Source organism: Ixodes scapularis, unplaced genomic scaffold (genome assembly GCF_016920785.2).
Source record: "Ixodes scapularis isolate PalLabHiFi unplaced genomic scaffold, ASM1692078v2 PGA_scaffold11__112_contigs__length_91849675, whole genome shotgun sequence".
In the NCBI taxonomy this organism is placed as follows: Eukaryota; Metazoa; Arthropoda; class Arachnida; order Ixodida; family Ixodidae; genus Ixodes; species Ixodes scapularis.
The window spans coordinates 24779023-24804340 of record NW_024609837.1 but is presented as its reverse complement, the minus strand read 5'-3'; the positions used below and the strand labels follow the sequence as shown (position 1 = coordinate 24804340).

At 45.5% G+C, this 25318-nt stretch overlaps 1 protein-coding gene across 1 annotated transcript in view; it reads right to left on the bottom strand.

Moving 5' to 3' along the window:
• The window catches only part of LOC8037354 (unconventional myosin-IXAa), a 74175-nt gene extending 49475 nt beyond the window's left edge, over nucleotides 1-24700 (bottom strand). Inside the window, exons 1-11 of the mRNA XM_029989229.4 lie at nucleotides 24412-24700; nucleotides 8765-9018; nucleotides 6985-7353; nucleotides 6096-6344; nucleotides 5349-5443; nucleotides 4795-4957; nucleotides 2834-2934; nucleotides 2375-2429; nucleotides 2108-2185; nucleotides 672-761; nucleotides 127-240 (exon numbers count right to left, since the gene is read on the bottom strand). Coding sequence (XP_029845089.2) covers nucleotides 127-240; nucleotides 672-761; nucleotides 2108-2185; nucleotides 2375-2429; nucleotides 2834-2934; nucleotides 4795-4957; nucleotides 5349-5443; nucleotides 6096-6344; nucleotides 6985-7353; nucleotides 8765-8953 — 1503 coding nt within the window. The 5' untranslated portion in view covers nucleotides 8954-9018; nucleotides 24412-24700. The remainder of the gene's footprint in view (nucleotides 1-126; nucleotides 241-671; nucleotides 762-2107; nucleotides 2186-2374; nucleotides 2430-2833; nucleotides 2935-4794; nucleotides 4958-5348; nucleotides 5444-6095; nucleotides 6345-6984; nucleotides 7354-8764; nucleotides 9019-24411) is intronic.
• Nucleotides 24701-25318: the final 618 nt, after the last annotated feature.

Sequence of the window (25318 nt, the reverse complement as noted above, 5' to 3'; positions counted from 1 at the left end):
CAAAATATAATGTGTCTTTCAGCACTTTTCCATAAGTAAAGCTGTTACACAAATAGGCTGTCACGTAAAAAGGACACCTATCCGGCATTCCTCGAAGTAAAACTGTTACATAAAGAGGACACCGACCCTGTGTTCCCGGAAGTCCTTAGCAGAGAGCAGAGCGTGGTTGACTTGCATCACAATCCAGTCAAAAAGTGCTCCGTAAAGACACTTGGCCATGGCGTCCCTCGTGGCTATTGCCTGGTACAAAATAAATGGCAGATTACACTTCACAACTCATTTTTTCTCATAAAATGAAGTGAAATATATGAAATTAAACAGCATGCATGCATTAATGTTAGCAAATCTGCTAGGAGCTGGTAACCTTTGAACATCAACTGATTTTCATTGTCTTCTGCTTATAGGAGTCCGTTTGCTTGAACTGCTGCAGCCTTTCGAGGTTTTACTCTGGCCATCCATCTTTGCTTCCTTTCATTCTTAAAGCTACTTGCGTGAGCGCGTGCAAATAAAACGCAAAACAAGTCTGGTGCTGTTGCGGCAGATGTGGTACTGCAGAAGCTACGCTATACGACGTTGAGTACAACACTCCAACTGGCAACTTGGTACCGATACAAATGCGGCGACAGCTAGGATTGGTGGCGCTGCAACGGGTGGTGTTCGATTTTGGTCACCTCTGGCATCTTGTAACTGATGACCAATGTCTCCCCTGGAGCTTTGGCACGTTTGGTTGTGAGGGCAGAGTTGAGCGTTTCTTCCTTCACCTGCAAGCAAAGGGAGATAAACCAAACCTCACTTCCTTATGCCCCTGCCCATAGACCCTTTTCTTTATAAACGCCACACCAGGCAGTGCTTCAGTCTTTTAACATCCCAGGGAACTTCCGGTTCATAAAAAGAATGAACAAAGCCCACCTTAACGCTGCCGCTTGAAACGTCATACCGATTCTCCAGGTGGATGCCAAAAGAACCAAGAAGCGCGAGATCTGTTCAAATTTTTTGAATATTCTAGCAAACCAACTTGTCTTTTCCAAGACGTTAGATTCTACAACCGAAGGCCCTCGCTAAACCTTAGGGTTGTGCGAATATTCGAAATTTCGAATAGTAGTTCCGAATAATACACTATTCTATATTCGCTTCGAAAAGAACTGCACTATTCGCGTTTTTCGAAGTATTGATTACGGCGGGTTAGCCTCGTTGAGAGCGCTTCTTACCAAGCACCAGTGCGCTGCGGAGAAGCAAAACCCGCAGAAGTGAGCTTTGTGGGTGTTGCTTCTCCGCATCACATCGGTGGTCGCTAAGAAGCGTACTTAACGGGGTAACCCGCCGCGATAAACAATATTGTAATTGCGTGCTCAAGAAAAGCATATATTTAAAGTGGGATGGTGCACCCGTGCCGACTGTATTTGAAATTAAATGGAAAGTTTGTGAATGTATATATCTACATTGTAGTAAAAGTTTCAAAATTAAACTTTTATGGAAGAGTATACTATGTTAGGCAGAGATGCTTTTACAACCTGTGTTCATCATGCGCGACTCATTCTTTTTTAACTTGAGATTAAAGAAAGAATATTTTATATATCAAGATTTGTAAATTCGCTCAATTGGTATAGTGGGCCATCTATATAGGATTCATTTTATGTCAAATCCGTCGTTTACTTGCCATCCCAAGACACCAGACCTTTTGAGATCACAGTTCATAAATATAGATAGATTAAGCTTAGCTTATGAATGAAAAAGTGGAATAACCTTTACAGGTTTAGCTAGGTTTTCGTCTAAGCATTATGCGATGGTAGTGAAAGGCGTGGAAGAACTATTCGATATTCGAATCGAAAATATTCGGTAAAAACCACTATTCGCTTCGAATTCGCTTCGTACTCAAAATCCACTATTTGCACAAGACTACTAAACCTCCAACTTTGTAGTTTGTGTAGCATTTATGCTTTCTAGAACTGGTGACATAAGCAAGCTCGACAGGCTTGAAAAGATGGAGCGACCAAAAAGTCGGATGCAAGCAGCAGTTTGTTTGTAAACAGTAAAAGGGTCCATTGACAAACGGTGTCACTATGGCAGACCCCGTTTGGTTCAAAGAGAAGGGTACAAAAAGGCTTACCCCTAAAAGAGACGATATTAGAGAGAGGACCTCGGGGTTCTTCACTTGAACTGCTTCGTCGCTGTGATACGTCGACTTCTGCAGAAAATTAGGCAAAAAAACGCGCATCAGAGGGGAGCTTGTTTAGAAACTATGAAAACCTCATAAGCAGAGTAAAAGGGGATAACTAATTAGGTTAGGTTGGGTCATGTTAGGTAAGGTAAGGAAGGCAAGCTCAGATTAAGCAAGAACATATCCAAGAGGCACAATTGGAAAGAGACCACATACCTTGCTGAACTCAATGTTCCCCAAGTGCAGGACAGCAGAAAGTACTCGAATCAACCTGAAAAGTTAGGCACAGAAACTGTGAACCCAAGGAACAAAGCATCCAGGTTGCTCGGTGACCCTTGTCCCATCTTTTCTTTAACGTAAACATTTTGAAGGAACTCCGCCCGGCTAGGTAAGCAATACGAAAGAGGCACTTAGCTAACTATAACCGATTTCTTCATTGTGCCCAAAGTTTCAGCAGGCTCGAAGATAACGACACATTACGACGTTTTGGGCCCGCACACAGTCGCCCCTCAAAAGGTGGAGCACGACGAAGGCATTGGTTAGAGGAGTTTACTAAGTGCCCCTTTCCTATCTTTTCATATAAATAAATTTAGTCTACTCAAAAAGATGCATCGAGTGATGCATCTAAGCTGGCATGTAACAATCCAACCAAGAAATCAAGAGGAGCTCCTTCACCTTTTCCGCTTGTCGAGGTTGAATCCCACCATCTCCATGGATTGCATGAGCCTCGTGTATTCAAATGCTTCGTCCGTGCCTTCTAGTGTGTAACACTGGCTCTGCATTGAGGCAAATTCACAATCGGACGAGTTGGCAGGCGACAGCAAGCTTTCACATCAATCATGAATATGTAAGCTGGCAATCATGACATGGCAGAAACTGTCCAAAGTAAAGTCAGCTTTTCTGAAAAACTCTTTGTTACATCAGTATCTTCACTATACCAGACTTCCACTATAATACTATTAGTATCCTTCCTACATATCAAATCAAAAGATGTTTCACTGGAAGTACTAAAAATTAGTAACACATCGCACAAAAAGAAAAAATTTGTCTCGCAATATGTATCATTCTTTCAAGATTTGATTACTACTCGAGGTGTGTGAATATCAATCTTTCAAAGCAAATCAAATCGAATAATAAAGATTATGAATCAAATCAAATATTTTCGAATACGAATATAGCAGTTTCGAATAAGTACATTTTTGAAAACAAATATTTTCTATTTGATGTGAATTGAACAAGAATGCTCAATCAAAACACAACTGGAATTTTTTTTTTTCAAGAAAATTTATGAAAAGGTTACTTTTATGGCAATAAGAAAAATGTCACACATGTGACTGATAAAAAAACAGATGAAATAAAAGATCAGTCAATAAAACACCATGCAAGGAGTGAAGTTACACAACATAAATGAGAGTACACAAGTGGTGGCGGGTTGGCAAGCCACAGCGCAGTCGGAGATCTCGTCGCGGAGGAGTGCAACCACGTGAACGTAAACGGAAGTACACAAGCGGAGGCGTGTCGGCAGGCCACAGCACAGTTGGAGACCGTGCGATTGCGCCACGCAGCCGCACTAACTTTGCGCGATCTCTTTCTGTGAGCAATATTTCTGCCGATAGAGAGTGCCACAAAGAAACAATAAATTAAAAAGATTTCTTTTGGTGGAGGGGAGCAGGGTTTACTTTTACCAGTGATGTGAAAACGGGTAGAAATAAATAACAAAAGGAATACTGGCAAACTGATGAAGCGGAAAATCAAGCGGAAAACAACACGAGCCAGATATTGCCAATAACCGTGGTCAGCCGTAAATCCATATCCGAATCCATAGCACCTTGGATACTGTAGTGACTGTAGAAATGACTGAAGTAAGTGCAGTCCGTCGCGTTTGTGCTCACAGCCATGCAAGTGCCGTTGCAAATCGCAGCCGTCAAATCTATCGTAGCGTTTGCGCCACAACCATTTCAACTCCGCAAACCAGACATCATAGCAAGCAAAGGACAGATCGCGCTACCGCGTGCAAAAAACATTTCCAACGCTTCATATAAAAAAAAAAAGGCACTTAGATTGGTTTTTTGGGTTTGCCAAGCTCGAAACCATAACGCGCAGTCTAAAAACAAAACAAGGAACTCGACCGCGAGTTGACACTAATCAGCGCGTTCCGCGTTACTTGTAGTTTTCGAAGTATTCAAAGAACTCGAATACTTCAAACAGCGAAGGTGCGAAGCAAATCAAATCGAATAACAAGCATTATTCGCAAAGTATTTGAAGTTATGAATATTTGCACACCCCTAATTACTACTGCTCTTCTGTTTCCATAGAAATTACCGAGCACCCAGAAAATGCACCTAACTCCCACTTAGGATGAACCAGCAACAAACCAACTAAAAAAATATGAAGTGACTTGCAGCCCACTTAATCTAGAAGTACAAGCTAAAGGCAATCTAGAATTTAACTTCTTTGTAACATAGCATAACAAAGTGCACTGCCACCAACCACAAAGCCGCAAAACAACCGGCAGTTTTAAAACCACCCAAGGTAGAGATGCCAAGGCCATGTCAACGAACCAACGAGTTTTGAGCCGACTGACTTAGGAAGAAATCGGAAAAATCATCGGTGCAAAGACAGGCCGGTAGTCCCACCTGGTTCAGGTAGTGGTAATCCTCGGGCCGACTGAGGTGCAGTTCCCTGCGCTCTTCGTCGGAAGCTCCGGCCAGCAGGTAGTAGAAGACGTGGTAGTTGCGCTCCTTCTTTGCTTGCGACACTATCCTCGACTTCTCCAGCAGGTACTTCTGCACCAGTGCACTGCAGACATGGTCCCCAGGAACATTAACTTCCAATGCCATACATTCCCAAAGACAGCACAACGCATTCACGTCCAGATTCCATTTTTTGCAGCCCCGATGATGCAAACACAAGCGACCGCTGAACCCGACACATTTCCTCGTAGGTTTCTTCGTATTTATCGAACCTCGAAAAAAACTGCTCCGGCAGAAAATAAACTGCATAGTTAGCAGATCAACAGGGGGTAGTACAACTTGCCGTGGAGTTATTCTTTAACCGCAAGAAAACATATTTTAAAACAAATCAAACAATAAATGATATCAAACATGTTATATTGGTGCAAAGCACTAATACAACGTGATTTACATGCAAAGTAGCAAGAGAAAAGAAATTTTTAAAAAATGCATCTTACCCATGCACCATGCCATTCTCCCGGTAGTTGACCTGGATAAACTTGCCAAACCTACTAGAGTTGTTGTTGTGCTTGGTCTTGGCATTGCCAAAAGCCTGCATAACAACGAACGAGACATGATTTATGTTCTATCTCCATTTCTTTACTACAATACCTCGGTACATGAAGCCCTACGCTCTTTCCAAACTTTTTATGGTTACAAAAAGAGGAATTAAAGAAAACAGAACACTAAAGCAAATATATGTGCCAGGTTTCAGTTATTGATGCAACTTTGTCAAAAATTACGGCTCATGCACACGCCCGATCATAGTCATTAACACTTACTGCATGACTGTAAATGACTCTGAACGACTTTGTAAAGTCGGAAGGTTTCTTGATGTGATGGTGAGCAGCTTCATGATTTCTGATGGTGAATGACCATGAACTCTGATGATGATTCACTTTGTGAACTTCATGTACTCATGATGTCCTGGTAAGTGATTTCATTACTTTGTGAACTCTAATGGTGAATGACTTTGTGTACTCAGATGGTGAATGACTTTGTGAACTTGACGAGTTTGTGATGCAATGGTCAGTGATGAACTCCATGTTAGTGGCAATGTGATTGGGATCAGTTTTTGGAGCAGATAGGCTCCGTGACATGAATGGCCATGACCTTTGGATGTCTGCATACTTTGTGATGAGCGCGCGAATGAATTTCGATGGGCGTCAGATTTTGCGACGCGATGGCGAGTGAGCATGTCCCACCTCCAAGACGGGTCCTGCGCTAAGGATGGTCTGCTCCACGCCGCGCCCGTAGGATCCCTTCTGGCTGAGGGCGGTCAGGTGGTGGAGCAGCAGGTTGGTACTCTCAGTCTTGCCCGAGCCGCTCTCCCCCGAGATGACCACGCACTGGCTGGCACGCGAGCGCAGCATGGCGTGGTAGGCCGCGTCCGCCACCGCAAAGATGTGCGGGGGTAGGTCGCCCAGGCGCTGGTTTTGGTACAGCCCCACATACTGCAACAGGGGGCGTGGGACACCAAACATCAATCAATCAATCTACAGCCTTGCCTACTAGTATAGGAGGCACCGAATGTCAAATGTAAACTAATCAACCAATAATCAACAGACTCGTGTACTGGAACCGGAGGCACCGAGTGCCAAATGTCAATCAATAAATTAATCCATGTGCTCATATACAGAAACAGGTGATGCTGCATGCCAAGTGTAAATCATTCATTCAATCAATAGGCCCATGTATGAAACAGGAGGCACTAGATTCAAAACATTAATCAACCAATTAGTTTATTTATACTTCCAAGGAAAAGTATTCGCCTCAAAGTTTTTTGGTGCTAAAGGCAAACGAGTTACCTGACAAAGACAGTAAGGAATGACAGGTCCCTGATACCTTAGACAGGCCTTTGGCAAGCTCAGAATGTGGTGGCTAACTCAGAGAAGAAAAATGCACCTCTTGCTTGCTTTCAGCCAGAATTGCTAACTAAGTAATCCTTTCTTTTCTTCATTTGTTCGACTTCCATTGTTTGTGGTGACACAATTCTTTTAACTGTTTTACTAGAAAGGCATCACAACACCGCTACTTGTTTGGGTCCCAACCCGAACCAAAGACGAGTGCGAGCCCCCGGGGGTACACACGCACCTTGGGATTGTAGATGGGGTAGAACTTGAAGGGGTTGACGGCGATGAGGATGGAGCCCACGTAGGTATAGATGTGTCCCCTCTCGAAGCGGGCCTTGAGGTTCTCCAGCAGGGTCTGCTCGGTCAGGTCCGGCAGCTGGCACAGGTCAGAGTAGTCCCGGTCCCTGGGTTGGTGGTACAGGAAGCGCAGGAAGTAGTCCCGCAGCAGCTGGGCGTCCGCGGAGGCATCCGGCCCCAGGGGAAGCACCAGGGCCGCCGAGCTGCCGGACAGCCGCTCCCGCAGGCAGAAACGGTGCGTGTCCTGCTGCGGCCATAGCAACTGCAGCGCCACCGGAAACTCTTCTGGCCCCAGGTGGCGCTCCTTGCACTCCTATGATGAAAGACAAGGATACCAAGTTGCAGACGGAGATGCCATTGCAGATGATGACGGAGATCTCTGGAGACGTCATTACAGTACACAAACATTAATGCTTTGCAAGAGATCAAACATACACGACAGAAGTTTGGGACAATGCCAAAACATGGCACAAAATACTACAATAACCTCGAAGAAAAGGATATACAGCTGCAACGGAAAAAGAGTAGCACAAGTGACCGACGACTGGAGTGGCAAAATCGCGAGACGCGGCACTATTGTTCCCGAGCGTGCCAAGAGCGAAGGTGACAGTCACGTTTCATGTCTCAACGCGGGAGTGGCCGGCAGATTGCAGCCTATCCTAAAGCCCGCATTTGAAAAGCTATCTTATCCCTCAATTTTCTGCCGGCCACCTCCATGTTGAGACATGCAACATGATTGGCACTCTCCCTATTGGCGCGCTCGGGAACAATAACACCGCGTGTCGCGATTTTGCGGCTCCGGTCATAGGCCACTTGTGCTACTCTTTTTCCGTTGCGGCTGTACACTGCAGATGTGCGAACTTTGTTCGCGCATCTGCAGTCTTTGCAAAGTGTCACAAGAGCTAAAAAGTGCAAATCACCGCAAGGACAACTTAAGTCCTGGTACTTTATGTATTTAGTTTGAGTGACCGTAAGCAATGCATTCCCAATAGACGCACCTCTTAGAAATTTTCTCAGTGCAAAAACATATCTATGCTCAACAAAATACATTTGTTAGATAGCAGCCCACTCTGCCTTTCTCATCACGTGACAGCATCCGCGGACCACAACTAGTCACTCCGGAAGCTGGCATCACAGTGACTGACAAGTTGCAAGTAGAATCTTGTTACAAAAGCGAGAACTACGGGCATCCTTTTCCAGAGATATGTGTCTTTTTTACCTTGTTCGGACAGCACATCCGTTTCGTGGAAATACAGTCTTGCAAGTCAAAAGATGCATCGTGTGAGCTTCGTGGTACACGATACACCAATGGCACCAACATCTCTTCACTGTTGCATCTAGGAAGCAATCTCAACAAGAACAAACAGAGGCTCAACGCCAAAGTGAGAGACCAGCCGAACACTGCCTGCACTGCGATTGCCGGCACGTACATAGTTGTTATTAAGTGTTACTAAAGTTATAAATGTAACAGCTATGGGTCATAAATGAACTGAGATTCACAGCACCCACGAACACCCGAAACACCTCGATCAGTTTGCTAGAAGTAGCTTCTTAGCTGAGACACCGTGCAAGAAAACGCTGCAAAGGCCAAGGTGTGCAAGCGCTTTGAGACGCAAGTTCAGTTCTACTCAACTCATGGCACTGACTTTGGCAGTGCTTTCTTTCATACAGTGCGACTTCTAGAAAGCCGGCCTAGAAGAGAGCAGCAGGCGAGACCAACCCACCTCCCCGCTGGCGTTGTGGACGACCTCTGCGAGCTCGAGGTCGCGGGGCAGGGACAGACCGAGCTTCTCGGCGATGCAGGCCACGATGTCCGAGGCGGTCGTCTGCTTGCTGGCCTCGATAGAGAGGGCCTCGTACAGGTTGCTGAAGGCCCCCACGTGCACTTGCAGCACATAGCGGCTCTTGGACATGGCTGTCCCACGGCAGGCACGGCCCAGGGGGTCACGGACGGCCTCCGGCCATCATGTGTGCAGGCCTGGGACAGGGACAGCCGAGAATATGGTCCAGAGGGGTTCTAATCCACAAGAACAAGGGCGATTTTCGGGGGAACTCTGCCAGTCAACAAAGTGTGGCTCGGTATCTGACGTGCTCACGGGCAAAGGGCCGTCATTTTTTACTCGTGTAATGTCGAAACAAGTAACAACACACGAAACCATCACATCTGGGTCGGACTTGTGCTTTCGGGGGGTGCTCCGAGTTCACATCACACCAAATAGTTTTTCTCTTTTCGTTGTACATAACATGTTTCTGGACAGGTTGTCGCATAATGGTATATAAAATTACCTCATGCTGTTCAACATGTTCAGGGCTAGAAAAGCACGAAAGGTTGCGTTTGAAGTTGGGGTGTGCACGGCCTGCAACTTAGGTCCTAATTGTCTACCACCCTACAAGCCACGCCTGTTTGGTAACAGAGTCGAAAAAAAATTGTTTGGAATAAAAATGAAATCTGCAAGGCATTTCTGAGCAAGGCATGTCACGTTACTGTGTTGTAGCTGCAGTGCAGGTTCAAACTTTTTGGTCTTGTCGATCGTCGAGGTCAATCCGTAGACATCATCAATAAGCTTATTGCACACCGTGAGGGGAAGTATACACGCGCCTCCTTCCCCTCGGAGCTGATGTTGAGATTGCAGCGTCCTTGTGTACTATGATCTCTTTATAGACTTTTTAGAGCGCAGCTCTTAGGGGCCCGTTTCCGGCTTGAGCGGCGTCGGCGTCGCCGTCGGCGTCGGCGTCAGCGTCGGCGTAACCGCGCGGTGCATCATGGGAAATGTCCCATAATGCACCGCGCCAGCCCCTCACCGGGGTCACGTGACCTCGTGGGGGGGCACGTGACCCCCCGAGGTCACGTGACCCCGGTGCATCATGGGAAATGTCCCATAATGCACCGCGCGAGCCCCCCACCGGGGTCACGTGACCTCGTGGGGGGCACGTGACCCCCCCCGAGGTCACGTGACCCCCCGAAGTCACGTGACTCCCCTGAGGTCACGTGACCCCCGCCGATGTCGCGTGACCCCCAATGACGTCATCGTCACTGATGACGTCACCGGCATCCATATCGTCATCGTCATCATCACTGATGACGTCACCGGCATCCACATCGTCATCGTCATCATCACTGATGACGTCACCGGCATCCACATCGTCATCGTCATCATCACTGATGACGTCACCGGCATCCGCATCGTCATCGTCATCATCACTGATGACGTTACCGACATCCGCATCATCATCGTCATCATCACTGATGACGTCATCAGTGACGTCACTGATGTCGTCACCGGCATCCACATCGTCATCGTCACTGATGACGTCACCGGCATCCGCATCGTCATCGTCATCATCACTGATGACGTCACCGGCATCCGCATCGTCATCGTCATCATCACTGATGACGTTACCGACATCCACATCGTCATCGTCATCATCACTGTTGACGTCATCAGCGACGTCACTGATGACGTCACCGACATTCGCATCGTCATCGTCATCATCACTGGTGAAGCCATCAGTGACGTCACTAATGACGTCATCGGTACCCGCATCGTCATCGTCGATGATGACGTCATCAGTGACTACATCATCGGCATCGGGGGTCACGTGACCCCCCCCCCCCTGGTTAGTTTAACCCCCCCCCCCCCCCCCCAGTGCCCTTCCCTCCTCCTCCTCAAGAGCTGCGCTCCAATTCGGCGTTACAGGGAGTTGTAAGCAGCTTTCACTTTTTTCATCTACTCTCGTCCCCAGCCGCCTGGTAGAAATATCCGATACGGGCGACAAAGAAATAATAAAACATCTTCAGGGATTATTTTCGTCATTCCTTGTCCAGCTCGTTTGCCCCTTTGCATTTAATTGCATTATAATCCAAAATTTAAGCCTGCAAATAGTAAAAAGATAGAGGGGAGGCAAAACAAGAAGGGGTGACAGTCACGCTCATATCCTAAATGTATTCTATAGGCATGGCAACGGCAAAACAATGTTTTCGCCCATACTGGAAGTGACGATATTCCAAGATGGCGGCACCCTTGCGAAGCGGGTCTATATACTCTAAAATACCACAGAAGCACCCACCATTAATGTGTTATAAATCTGGGAATCTTGCAAATTATACATTAAAGGGTCCCTCAAAAGAAAAAAATCTTTTTTTTTTTAAAGTCTGGTTGGGATATGCGTGTCAAAAAATAAAATTTACACGAAAAAAAAAAAATTAGACCAATATTGAGGTCCATGACGTCGCGGAATGGTCCTTCACTCAACGAGATGGTAATTTGCTCTTTCCACCTCAACACGAAGGCGAACCCAATCCACCTCTCCTCCTCTCCTCCACGTGCCCAAAATGCTGAGAGAAAACAAGTGGAAAGGGGGTGACTACCGACTAAGTCGCGTTTCGCGCCGTTAATGTTGCTCTAAAATTTTTTTTTTTTTTGCTTTAAAATAATTTTTTGACAAGCGTAACCAGACTGTTTAAAAAAAAACTTTTTTTTTTCTTTCAGGCATTTTTTGGGCGTTTGATTAGACCGGACAAGCGCCCATACCTAGATTAATCCAGTTTTCAGGGAAGGTGTGAAGGGCACTCCCCATGGTGTTTTATGGTAGTGTACACGCCGTATCAGCTTTTTGTACTATACTCCAGCAAATTCGCTGATTCGGGTATTCTTCGTTCGTGCGCATGCTCACAGCATGTCCCTAATTTGAGAACATTTATTTATTTTTTATACTTGTAGTTCTTCCATTTGAAGACAACCAAATGTGACCATATAAAATGATAGGACGTATAATTTAAATTATCTTGCACATATCTAACTGTCCACCCTTTCTTCACACTTTGTTTAGTCATTTCTTCTTTATTTTTTTTAGCCCAGGTCCCACGTTACCCAATGCCAGCCCCGGATACTACTGTCACGCTGTCGCCGGCAGGGATCCTGGAGGCATCACAACGGCGGTGATGGACACAGCAGGTGCCCCTCCCACTGCAGGTTACCTTCCAGCTTCACAGTCCGCGGAAGCTTCCCCAGTCAGGAAGAGGGACGCCGCAATGACGGCGACACTCGCATTCTCAGGCGCTTTTTTTTCCCAGGACTTACAGGCCGGATTACTAGGATCACGACATCCGACGGCACGACGCCCCAGCTTCTGTGAAGCCATTTGTTGCCACCCCGGAACCACTTTCGATGCGCCGACGGAATGGGACACTAAACGCGCCGGTCGGCGACGCTTTCCGTGCACCCTAATGAGGTCCAGCTATTTAAGGACGAGATCCGACCGTCGCACATTTGTTTTTGTGTTTCTGACGCAGTGCTCGGCTGACGTAGCCAAACGCTGCACCAGTGGTCTGCTGGGGCTTGTGTTCAATCAGTGAAGCACCAATTGAATGTGAGCCCCAGCCGCAGCACTCGTGTAAAATCTATGCACTGCGCTCGATCGGTGTAAATGACGGAATAATGTCAGCCCACAGTCCTTCTGTTGGGCAAACACCCGAGCTTGGTGGAAAATCAAACAAGACAAAGCACCCCCACAGTTCGACCTCCGTGTTAATAGTTAGCGGTACAGCAAGTGTCATGAAGGTCCCTCCCAAATTTTTGCTTGTGGTGCAGCTAGTCTCAGGCTTTCCTGTTTCCATGAAAAAACACAAGCAAACAGCTGCTGGTAATGAGGATATGACTTTATGGAAGTCAATCTGCTAGGCATGAACCATTTCAGTGTAACTAGGCATACAGTGAAAGCTGAAGCCCCAGTGAGCCAATCAAGGCATTGGAGAGAGGCATGTTACGACGTAATGTTAAAGCAGACTCCTTCTAAGTAGAGCTGTCATGTGCGTCACTGTGTTGCTTTAATAGGCTCCCTGTGCTTTTGGCCAGATTATGCTCATACATAGTACAGCAACATAAATTATGCCCAATAACTTGAAGACAAAGACCTAGAAACAAAAAAAGGAAGGGCGAAAGAAATAGACAATTAGAAGCAAAGCCTGCATGGAATATGTATTTGGAAAGCCAAGTGTCATCCGCTTTAAGCGTAAGGCAATGCACAGAATTCTCCGAAAACATGCAAAACATACAGACCTTCAGGTGAGCCCAAACAAGACTGCAAGAAGGGCCTATTGGATAATATTTTTATGCCGGGACATAACAAAGCCAAAAGATACTTGATGGCACAAAGCTGTTGCTTCCAGAAAACATTCCCTTTGCACAACTTTTGAAAAACTGCATGGCCAGCAGCATTAGGTTTGCTCAAAACAAGGCCGACTCCCAAGGGAAAAAGTTTATCTCTGAAAATACCATCAATTCCATAAAACCAAGTGTTTGCTTGCCTGCATCGGTGATTACAAACAATACCTGAACAAAACCTACCCCGAGCTCAAGATATCAATGATAACAAACAAAAGTAGAGGCTATCCAATGAGCAATGATAACAGCAGCTCACCACTGAAAAGAGATAAGCAGTCATATCCTGTGATGATAAAGAGTTCCCAATCCAAGAGCTTAACGAAACACACAGAAACATGGTCAGCCGTGCTACGAGGACTATTTCGAGAGGCTAAAGCAGAAGACCGCTCATATGACCGGCAGGTATGTCTGCTTCTTGCGCAGAGGGCACATCACAGAGCCAAGCTTTAATTAGAGGATATATAGTGGGTAGACAGAAAGGCTGAAGTTTGTCTGCTCCTTGCACAGTGGGTGCTCATCAAAACGCCAAGCCGCAGAGCTCTGGCGTCGTCTGCAAGTCGTAGAAATGGGTGCAGTCGTGATCAGTTACAGTGGCCTACACGTCTCACCACACTTGGTTCCCAGCACACACCCATAGCCTCGGTCACCGCTATATGAAACTGCCAGTATGGAGCGGTTGACAATCACGTATTCACCTTCATATGGATTACGACTGCACATTGTTTTGTCAACTAACAACTACCAGACGATATACAAAGAATGAAGCAGTCAAAACAGAGATTCTATCTGCTACCCATTGAGGAAAGTGTAATCTGCTCGAACTGAGCTTTCTTGCACATGTGATCACTCCCTCATCTTTTCGCTCCTCTTAGTCTTATGCATGGAGACTCCTCACCACTTCGCTCCTCCTTGGCACTTCTGCGCGAGAGAACGCATTGTGGTCGACTTGCCTTCCGCACAATCCGTTGGAGGTGTACTACGGACAAGAATCTCGCCCACTATAATGCAGCATTCCCTCCATCAGACATGCATTTCCTCCCAAACAGGATTCCTGAAATGCTCAATTGTAAAACCTGGGCATGACAGGCACATCACTGAAGAAAGTATCACGGCATTCACACTTTTAACAGATCTGCCAAAGTCTGAAATTTATGTTTGAAAAAAAAACAGAACCACGAAATGTGCATTCTGTTTAATAAAGAAAGGATGCTCTCACAAACAGTGCCTGCAAACTTGGCTCCTGCTTTTTTCAACAGATGAAGCTGAAGCCAATGCACAGCGGCGGGAGGCTTTCATCTGCTCTGACCAGGCCAACCATTCCCCCCCCCCCCCCCCCCCGGTGACCATCAACATGTTTCTGTTTAAAGAGGCTAGTGCTATTCTCTAGCACAGTTCTGCCCTACCCTCGTGTTCCCATCGCCTCTACCACTCTTTCTTCCACAACAAGAGAGTTGGCAGGCACCCAAGCCAGAGCAGACTCTCCCGGAAGCATTTAAGAATTGCCAGCTTCTTGGTCTGGCACGACTCTTGAAGATTAGTCGGGCACACCCTAAGTCAAGACGCTCATTAGAGGGTGCTCCCAGAAAAAAGGCCCCTCCATCTAATATCTACAAATGCAAACTGGGCCTCACTAATGCAGCTGTGAGTAGGATCTGTGCAGCAACCCAGAAGAACCAGACAAAAAAAAAGTAACAATCATATATATATATATATATATATATATATATATATATATATATATATATATATATATTTTTTTTTTTTTTAATCGTTTAAAATGAAGAAACATTGAGCTTTTCATACTTTCCCTCTTTTTTGCTCAAGACCTGTCAGCTCTACATGCTAAACAACAGTGAGTCACCTTCCTCTGGATAGCTACCCTCTATGTTACTTAAAGGGGTATGGAAACGAAATGGTGTGGCCGCGGGCTCTCTGCCTCTTGCTTCAAAATCGGCCAGCAAGAAGCGCAATGTGCATCATGCTCATTACATCAGTAGCTGCTGCACAGCCAAGGGTACTGTAGTTGCGAGCGTTGCCACTTGGTGGCACTAATGCGTGACAATCTCGCCTAGTAGTAATATCCGAGGACTGTACGCCTATAGACCTTTTCTGTGTACTCTCGTCCCCAGCCACCTAACAGGCGTATCCGGTATGGGCGACGAAAAAATAATCCAACGTTTCAACCGGCAAATATTAAAAAAAATAAAGGGGAGGCAAAACGAGAAAGTGTGACGATTGCACTTATATCCTAAATGCCTTCTGTTGGCATGGCAAAGGCAAAACACTGTTTTCGCCCATACTGGAAGTGACGTCAATTCAAGATGGCGGCGCACTTGCAGAAAAGGTCTATACATGACGTAAAGTCCTCAGATATTATACATAGCTTGCCCATAACATCATTCACGGCCACGACGGTATTTTATGTGCAACGAGTGTTTGGTTCATTGTGTTAGTTTCACACCGCAGCTTGAGGGAAATAGTAACTCGAAGGAACATTCAATACCCTGCTATGGCGACAACTGCAAGCCATTTGTATAAGGTATTCACTGGGTGCCATATTTGAGGGCGTTGTTCATGGCGCGTTCCCAGGGGGGGAGTGGTATGGTCGGCCTGGCAGAAGTCCTCCCATCCTCAGATCAAGCTCCTATCTAACGTATGTAAGGAATGGCAATCGTGACAGTGTGGAATGCACGTTGCAGAAGCACTTTGGGAGTGAACATACATAATGTAGTAGACTTGTTACCATTCTACGCCAAGTAACATTCAGGACTAAGCAACTCCACCAGGGAGCCATACTGCCGCGAACTGGCATTGCTTCTTAGAGGCCGAGGATGTGGCGGCATTCTAAGGGAGCTTCACAGACTAGTTTTCTTGACTTTTCTGCTGGCAGCTCAGAAACAATAGTCTAGACTAGTGTTTCTGGGGTGCCGCCTTAACATAGACCACCCATAGTAACTGGAGACACGGAAGGATAAAAAAAGGAACAAAACAAGAAGTCTCAAGCCCAAACAAAAACAAATGTGTTTGAGAAAGTGTTTTGTCAGTTTTTTTATCGTTCCGTGCCTCCGGTTACTATGAAAGTTCTTCACCAGCTCGCCTGTGTTTTTACCCTTCCGTCAACATAGACCATATCTAAACAAACAAAAAGAAAGCAAAAGTTTGTTTCCCTACCCCTTTAACCGTTTTTTTTTTTCTTCTCAACTTTTAATTCTAAATTGATTTTTTTTTTTTTTGCGTGTGCGGTTTGGATTGCATTTGTCTCCACAATTAGTTGCCATCCTTAAAAACAAGTACAATAAAAACATGCACTGCCATCTCTGCACAATGGGTGCAAACCAAGCTCTGAACGGGCCTGGGTCGTCCAAACCAGCCAAGGGGCAAGGTAGAGTGCGCGGACAAACTCGTCCTAAACGCTTTGGGGAAAGCTCTAGGTGGACGAGCCACGCTCGTCCAAAACAGTTAAAGGGATGCTGAATCGAAATCTGGATTCCCCAAAACACGCGGCAAAAGCATGCAACGGGATGCTACAAACACCAAAACATCACTCACACAGCAATATCTCGAACGGATGACCGTATTTTCCAAAAAAAGAGGCGCATTTGGCAGGAATGTTGACGTATGTTTCTCCGAGAAGGAGAGGGAATGGCCTTGCGTCTTCTCCACCTCGCAGCCTTGAGGGAGCTAAGCGAAGAGAGAAGGAAACTAGGTATTTTGACGTCACGCGCCTCGTCGGCCTGGTTCAGTCTCGACTTCTTTTTCCAAAAATATGGGCGTCCATTTGAGATATCGCTTACTAGTAGTGTTGTAGCACTGATCTCTATGACAATTGCTGGATTGCGTTTGCCCGCTCCGCGAATGCGGTCACTGGCGGCCATCTTTAGGTAGAGTTATATCACCTCTAGCCAATGTAAGCTGCTGCAGCCGCTATCATCCATCCATGGCAGATAGCGTTTTGGCAGGTGGGTTGGCAGGCTGCGGTCAAAATAGCGTGGGTGATATTGCGTGCTTGATTAAAATTATTTGACGAAACATGTTTTTGAAACCCGGCGTGAACAGTAGTCCGGTTTCTGAGGACCTGGTAAAAGTTTCACGAAATCGCAGCACCGGGAGAAAAGCAGCACAGCACGTATCGAAAGTCGCATCGAAAGAAGCATCGAAAGCAGACGACGGTACGGAGTCTGCTTTTGATGCGAGCTGCGCTGCTTTCCGCCGGTGCTGCGCTTTCGTAGAACTTTTTCCGGGTCCTCAAAGATGAGGCTACCGTTCACGCCGGGTTTCAAGAATCTGCTTCGTCGAAGAATTTCAATCAAGCACGAAATGTCACCCACGGTACAGTGTACTAGATCTACGGCTATTTTATGGCACCCGGCCGCCGTTGCGCTGTCCGCCATATTACTATGATGGCTAGAGATGATATAACTCTACCTAAAGATGGCCGCCAGTGACCGCATTCCGGTCCATAGGAGGAGCTGGTCAAACGCGATCCAGCAAATAGACATAGAGATCAGTGTGTTGTAGGGATTGCAGCATCCCGCCTACATCTCCAGCATTGTTTTTTTTTTAAATCCAAATTTCGGTTCACCATCCCTTTAAGGGCTTAAAGCTGTCAGTCACCAATACACTGCGTCACGTAAAAAGATTAGGCCCGACTATCTTCTCCTGTTTAAGTTGTCTGACTGACATAAAATCGCACAAGTCATCTCTAGCGAAACGAAGGGCAGAGGCACAAGAGTGTCACCACTCTGCACGAACGCTTGTACGAGAAAAGCTTGTCCTAAAGTCGCATGCCCACGTTTGTAAATCCGAAAATTCTCCAACAAACTCCTCATTTAAGTATAAGAGAAGACCAGAAAGAAAGGACTAGCATCATGCAAGCAGTCAGGGGGTATTTTCTTTTACATACAATCAGCGACGTTACTGCAAAATAGACCCTTTTCAAAATGTCCGCACCAATGCCTGACCACCATTGCTTGCTCACATACTCTGAGCTTGTATTGAAAACGAGCGCTGCGTCAGTGTTCGGCGAAGACTTGCATCCAATCACGCGCTTCGTGTACAAGCAAGGGCGACCGCCAATGTCGCTCGATGGACTTTTGAAAAAAAGTCTATTGCGATTTGGAGCAATTTTCAAAACACCCGAAAACTAATTTTGGAGCACTCCACTCCCTTTAGAGCACTCCCTTGAGTCCCTCAAATATTGTATAAATAAAATTATATTTTGCGAATTTATTACATTTTCAAATTTCGTTTTCATTGTGTTTCTCATACCGTGAGCCCCCACTGGCAACACTGAAGGGCAATGACGAAAATGGTACGAAGTGGGCAGTACACCGCGTTCTTAACTGATTACAAGACGTTTGATGGTGGGAAAGGAATGCTTGGAAGCTCGTTCACTGAGGGGCACGAAGAAACACTCAACATGCTCTGTTTAAGACTACCTGCGCGACCTGAAAGTCTGTACCATTTGTGACGTCAATCCACTGGAGAGCACGCGGAAATTTGAGTGTTAGTATCAGCATCATTTTCATTCATAGTTTTTTCAATTGCTATTTTGAATTTTGAGACAACAACTAGCATAGAGTGAAGACTGAAGTCCGGGTATTCAGAGAATAAAAGTTGTTAGGGTAACAAAAAAGGGTAGTCCCTCTTTTGTTACTGTAATTTAGGCACCAACATGTGTTTAACCATCCACACAATACCCCTTTAACTATGAAAAATATATCATAGAAATCAAATGCAAAAGATTATTAAAGAGATCTTTCTCATATAAAAAAGCTGACACAACTGCAGATGCAACTTACTGCACTTAGTTTATTTTGAACATAAAGAACTTATCAAAGGCCCTTCCCTTAAAGCTGTTGCAGCTTTTTGTTTCTGCCAGCTAGCTTAGTCATGTTTCCGGAAAGGCTTGTGTTTGCCTCAGAAAGAAGCACCTGCCCCGGTTGACAGCACAGCCGCTAGGAGTCCTTCAATTTTCCGCAACTCAGGTTGCGTGTGGCTACGATAGGTGGTGCATGTCGCTGCCTAATTCTTCCAGTCACACAATTTAGCGGAATATGGCAGATTTTTTTATCAGGATGGCACAGAAAATTGCCTCCAGTGCAAAATGGCACATTTGGTGCAGGGTTACTAATGATAAAATGTAGGGCTGGGTTACTAATTATAAAACGTGATGACTATGAGAAATGACATATTTCCTCGATGACCCCAAACAACAGACACAGGTGCAGGGTATTGAACCATAAGAAACTAGATTTAAATGATACTGTTATAAATAGTTTACATGCAAGCGGGAATCAATTGAGTTTGGAAAATCAATGTCTGTAGGAGCCTGATGAACTTGGCCCGTACACGAGTATCCTTTGTAAACTAGAGGGCCTTATCAAAGCCTATGAAAGGAAAACATTTCTCAGCAACCGAGCACGTGTTTTGTCCTTGGTCAGTGAAAAGATCCAACTTTAAAGGTCCTGTGTTCGAAGACACGTCACCGTAAAGCATTTCACAGCCCACATAAGTGTGGTTGGTCAAAAATACATAAAGCAAAGTACTCAATCTCTGAGTGCATTCAGAATGTGTGTGGCCACCCAGAAACCTCAGCACACAGAGCTCTTGCCTTGCCCAGTGTGTGATCCAAACTCGATAAGCGTAATATCAAACAAATAAATGGTTTGCAAGGTTAAGCACACTTTTACCACTCATTGCATGGAGAAAGAATGTGTTATAAAAACGGCCATGAAGATCGTAAAACTCTAATGAAATGTTATGATCTCAGTAAAAACAATCATTACTCCAAGGGCAGTCTACAAGGCATTCAAGATATTGATTCCAGAATAGAAGCACTTTTTGCATTTAAGGGTTTGTATAGAAGGATTTTCTGCAAGAATGTGTGGCATTATAATCATTGGCATAGCAAAAAAGGCACAACGACAAAAGCTGTGTGGCACCACACGCACGGTAGTAAAAGAGTACACAACAGCCCTTCACTTGCTCACGGAATGGGTGCATTTATGTCAGATGATCAATCAATATTAGTCTCGCTGTGTGTTCCGATGGGCTTGGCATTTTTGGTACAGCTGGACCTCTATGAAATTATTTAAAATTGCCATCAATCTTTTTTCTTTTTTTTTTTTTGTAATTTGATTTTTGGTTATGCTGTCTATTGTCATACATTACTGGAAGAATAAACACAAAGATAGACATATTAAATCTGCACAGTATTGAGCTGGGAGGAAAACATTGTTTACAGTACTAGATGCACTTGTCTAGTATTGTAGGAGCATGAGCCCTCACACTTCAGTCATTTAAAAGCAAACTATCATAATCATACAAAACAATATAACAATTGTGCGTTGGTAAAAAAGGAATCAAGCTTTGATAAAGGACATGCATGTTCCACCTTAAGTCTGTGTCTCACTATGTCTCATGCAATTTCTATGGCAAGAATTAAAAACCAATGTCAAACTGTGGGTCAAAACAAATAATACATAGTCACCTGGTAATTTAGTGTTGGGGTGGCCAGAGTGACATGGGGTTAGAGCCGCAGACAAAACTACAAAAGTTGATAGAGCCACAAAGGAAAAAAAGGGGGGAAAGAGGGGAGCTACTTTTAACAAGAAGCGATATGAAAGGAACAGTCCTTTCCAAAGGAGACAAGTATAATTGTCAACTACAACAACTAACACCAGGCAGCAAAATGGTTCTTCAACCGCTGAGCAAATATGAATGCATGGTATAGCCAGCCACTGCCCCCGACACCCGTTATGCGTATACGGTTCAAAATTATTTCTAGAATAAAAGAAACAGGGTCACTGGACACATCTGCGTCAAAAGGCAGTCCAGCTGTACATATGTAGTGTAGTACAAAACTGCCAAAATATTGAGCTGGTTTTTTTTGTTTTTTTTTTAATTCTAGAATTTTTTTTGTCTTAGGAACACAGGAGGGGAGGGAGGCACACTTACCAGAAAGTAGCGAGCTGCACTTCGACCCGCGAAGAGCCGCACACAGCTCGCGAGCCACAGTTTGGCTAGCCCTGATTTAGTGCGACATTAGGATCATATTACTGTCTTTAAACCAGCATTATTTACCTCAAATAGTAAGTGTAAACAACCTGGTAAGTAACATAGTGATTAATATACATGACATCCCTAGGGCAAGGAAACAGCAGGGATATCATAGTTTGCTTCTTTAGCACAGGGTTCCTAATATCCCTCACCTTTTTTGGTTAGAACGCTACCTGAAACTAAAATCTCTTGCTTCAAAATGCAAAGATGCTTTGAAAGACATGGATGAATGGATGCTAACGGCCACACCCTTCATAACGGGCAGCAGTTTGTGCCACATAGCCCAAGTTTTATTGTTTTGTTTTATTGTTTTAAAATGTTTTACCTGGGATCCTAATCTGGACACTTGGCAAAAGTCGGCGAGCAATCCCACGGCTCTAATTGGCCGGCGCCAAGGTCAAGTGTGGCATTGGCCAATCACGCTCGCAAAGATTTTTCGCCAAGTGTCCAGATTGGGGCCCCTGGACGGATGTTGGATGTTAATGGCTGTACCCTTTGTAATGGGCAGTAGCTTGCGCCACCTAGCCTAAGTCTAAAAAGACAAACATATGCCTCCCGCCCAGTTATGATAGTTCAAATCATGAAATCATGAGGCGCTGATGACACACCCTAGCCTAGAGACATTCAGTACTGCTTATTAATAGTGATGTTTTGCCTTTAAAGCATGCTGAAGACCCGTGACCCATCAAGATGAAAGAAGTCACCATCACTGAAGATCTGTGACCCAACATCAAGATGAAAGGAGTCACCACCACTTTCATCTTGTATATTGTTACATCATCACATAAGCACCATGGTACGGGCTGTTGCCTTTCAGCGGTGTCGCGGCTCGCCTGAGCAAATAAAGATTATTATTACTGGTTCCTGCTTTGAACAAAACATATTTAGCTCCAATAAAACCTTAAGAACCCATTTTGACAGGCTTCAAAAAGCAAGTTAAGATAAAGAAAGCTAGTTTGCCTTGTAGTTTTTACATTAGAAATATTTCTAGCACAAAAAAAAAAAAAATTAAACACTCCTCAACCCACACAGGAAAGGACTTCAGAGCTGCAGCAGATGCCAGTGACTCATAAGCCCGTGCAAAGTCCATCAGACAAACTGACACCACAAAAACCTATCTTTAACCCAGATCCTTCCCATGTCAGCTTGATAGATGGAACCATGTTAGCAAAAACAATGTGGTTATCTTTACCATGTTGCATGACAACATGTTTGCAACCACTCCCTTGTGTCCAGAATACTTGTTGTATTCTGGACAGAATACTTGTTGTATTCTGTCCAGAACATGAGTGTTCCTGCAAGTTATTGTTTGTAGCTCTTGGGCAGCTGAGTTACTTTTTGTTTGGGTGCATTTAATGACCAGTTAAGAATTTTCCCTGTGTTTTCGTGTCAATAGTGTGTTCGATGAGAGCTTCCATGCTCTACACACATGCCTTCCAGCATAACATTCCCTTGGACCCCAAAAGAATCATTACTGAACTGTTTAATACACTGGATGAAAACTTCGTAAGCTGCGCAACAAGCTTCTCAAATAAATAACACAGCAAAAGGAGAAGAGGTGCTGAACGCTTTGTTTTGAAGAGTGTCCTGTTAACATTCTGCTAGAAACAATGTTTTGATGAGTGGGCAGGTCAAGTTCTACGAATTTCAACCTGGCAGCTCGCGAGTGAGCAAGCCACATTCCAATAGCCGGCCATCACCAGTGGAATCACCCTCCCCTTGGACTCGAGCCAACAAGAAATATATCTTAATTTTTACTTTTTGCGTGCTCAACCCCTTGCCGCTGCTTCAGAATTGCGTTCAATTTCCGCAACAGCCCAAACGGCACCTCAAAAGAGGCCTGACGTCAGAGTAGTCCCTCGAATGTGCCTTAGGGAGACCACGTAATATTTTTGTCTGTGATATTTATTTGATTTCGGCCAGCGAAACCAGTCATCAATCGGCACTCCTTGGAGAAAGGGACTCATTAGAGAATACAACTAAAATGAGCCTCTTATTCATCGGCAGATTCCTGGCTCGGCTCCAAAAATTATGCTGACATCAGGAAGAAGCAAAAAAAAGAAGAAAAAAAAAAGCTATAAAATAAAAAGAAATGAAAAGGTCCACCGCCATCGCGGCTAGCCGACCTCCAATGCATAAAGCGGGTCCATGAACTTCACGATACCGTAGACAACAAAGCATCCACGTTGTAGCAACGTGCGAAAAAATAAGGAAAATAACTTTAAAAGAAAAAAAAAACGTCGTATGCCGTAGGTGTCCGTCATTAACCCCAATTTCATTTCGCGCACGAGACTGGGAGTCGTGAACACCGCCACCGCGGATCCGAAAATCGCTCCATACGAAAACTTGAGGTGGGCCGCGGTGGAGTCCACACCGCACCAGCCTCATAAAAGCATGTGTTTCGTGCCGGTATTGCGCGCTCGGAAAGTCGGTAAATAGGTCGTTTGAGACCCACTTTAATAAGTCCTTTGCGGCCGAGAAAGATATAGGGGTATCTCGAAGGAAATCGTGCGGCGGAACTGAGCGGCGACGACGGAAGCAGCCCGTGCTATCCCCCCCGACCGCAAACAACCGTGCTTGTTTCGAGAAGAGAAGGATACAATACGTTCGTTAGAAGAACGTCGACTGACATTTCGGCATTCCTAGGACCAAACCCGAATGAGAACCGGGTAAAATATACCAAAACACGGCAGACCGATCCCGTTTTTCATGTTTTTCTTTTCTTTAGAAGCGACCAGCCTCTGGCTGGAAGCAGCCCCAGAACTTGTTTCGCGAAGATGTAGCGTCAACAAGTGATTCCTTCCAACGGCGGCCCTGGCTATCTCGAGTGATCGCCGACACACACGGGTCATCTTCCTTGACGAATTCCGGTACAGTGACCCGTCGACGGCGTCCGCAGTGTGCGACACCGGACACACGGAAATTCGGAACGCAAACTTTGGCCGAACATTCGGAACGGGGGAACGCGATGGGCTATCAGTGTGTGGCTTCCAGCCTCGCGTGCTACACCCACCGGACTGTTCACAGCCCCGACATTAGGGTCTGAGTACGCGCCGAGTTTAGTTCCGGGGACGTACGACACGCGTCTGGGGTTCACTCGATCGAAAGAGCAGCAATAAGGACAATCCCGGAGGAATGGTACTTACTTGTCTTATTGTAAATCGAGGCTAGTGGGTCTGCCGTCCTCCGACTGGTGGTATCCATTTTGCCGAAGCGTCGGGAAGCACGGAAACGCCGGGTATTTCACCGCAGACCGCTCGGTGCGTGGTTAGTCGCATCCAGTAACACACACGGCACACACACATCGGAGATCGGTGGACATTCCGTAAAAAAAAAAAAGTAGCGTGTCGGCCCCTAAACCTTCAGTTGTCAACGCCTGAGTCAATGGCACGCATGCACCGCATCGCGCATGCGCGCTGTTTTTGGGCGCGGTACGTCATATCCTCCGGAAAAGAGAGGAAGAGAGAAACCGGAGGGAGCGTCTGGGTTCGTGGATAGGGTTTCGTCTGCTTGTCTCTCTCGCGGGGATTCAATTTCTGCAGTTTCTCAAGATTTTTTTTTTTTTTCTTGACAAGCGGGGAGTGTTTGAGAAGACTAAAAGAGGGAAACCTTTTATTTATTTGCTCTTGGGCGGCTAACGTTTTCGGCCGATTCTATTCCGAAACTCTGACGAGTATTTTCCGAAGGCAAGCCTTTGTGCGCCTCACCGGACGGCGCAGACGCTCGTAATCGCGCGCGCATGATACCAACGGTGTTTATTTGTATATTACGTGTTTCCCGCCGAGTTTTCGTGGCAGTAAAAAGCCGGGCCTGGGTAAATAGCCTGGCGCGAATGTTAGGCTCAAAAATAACTGGGAGAAAGGTCATAAACTGACGTACCTGACAAACTAGAACGTTTACCCGAGTTATTCTTGAGCATAATATTGGCATACCGAAAATATTGGTTACGATGAGCCGCTGACTAAAACACAGGCAACGGGAGTCGATCATCTTTCGTCTTCAATGTCTTATTGACCGTTTCCTCTCCACGCATTTTTTTTTATTTGTTCGTCG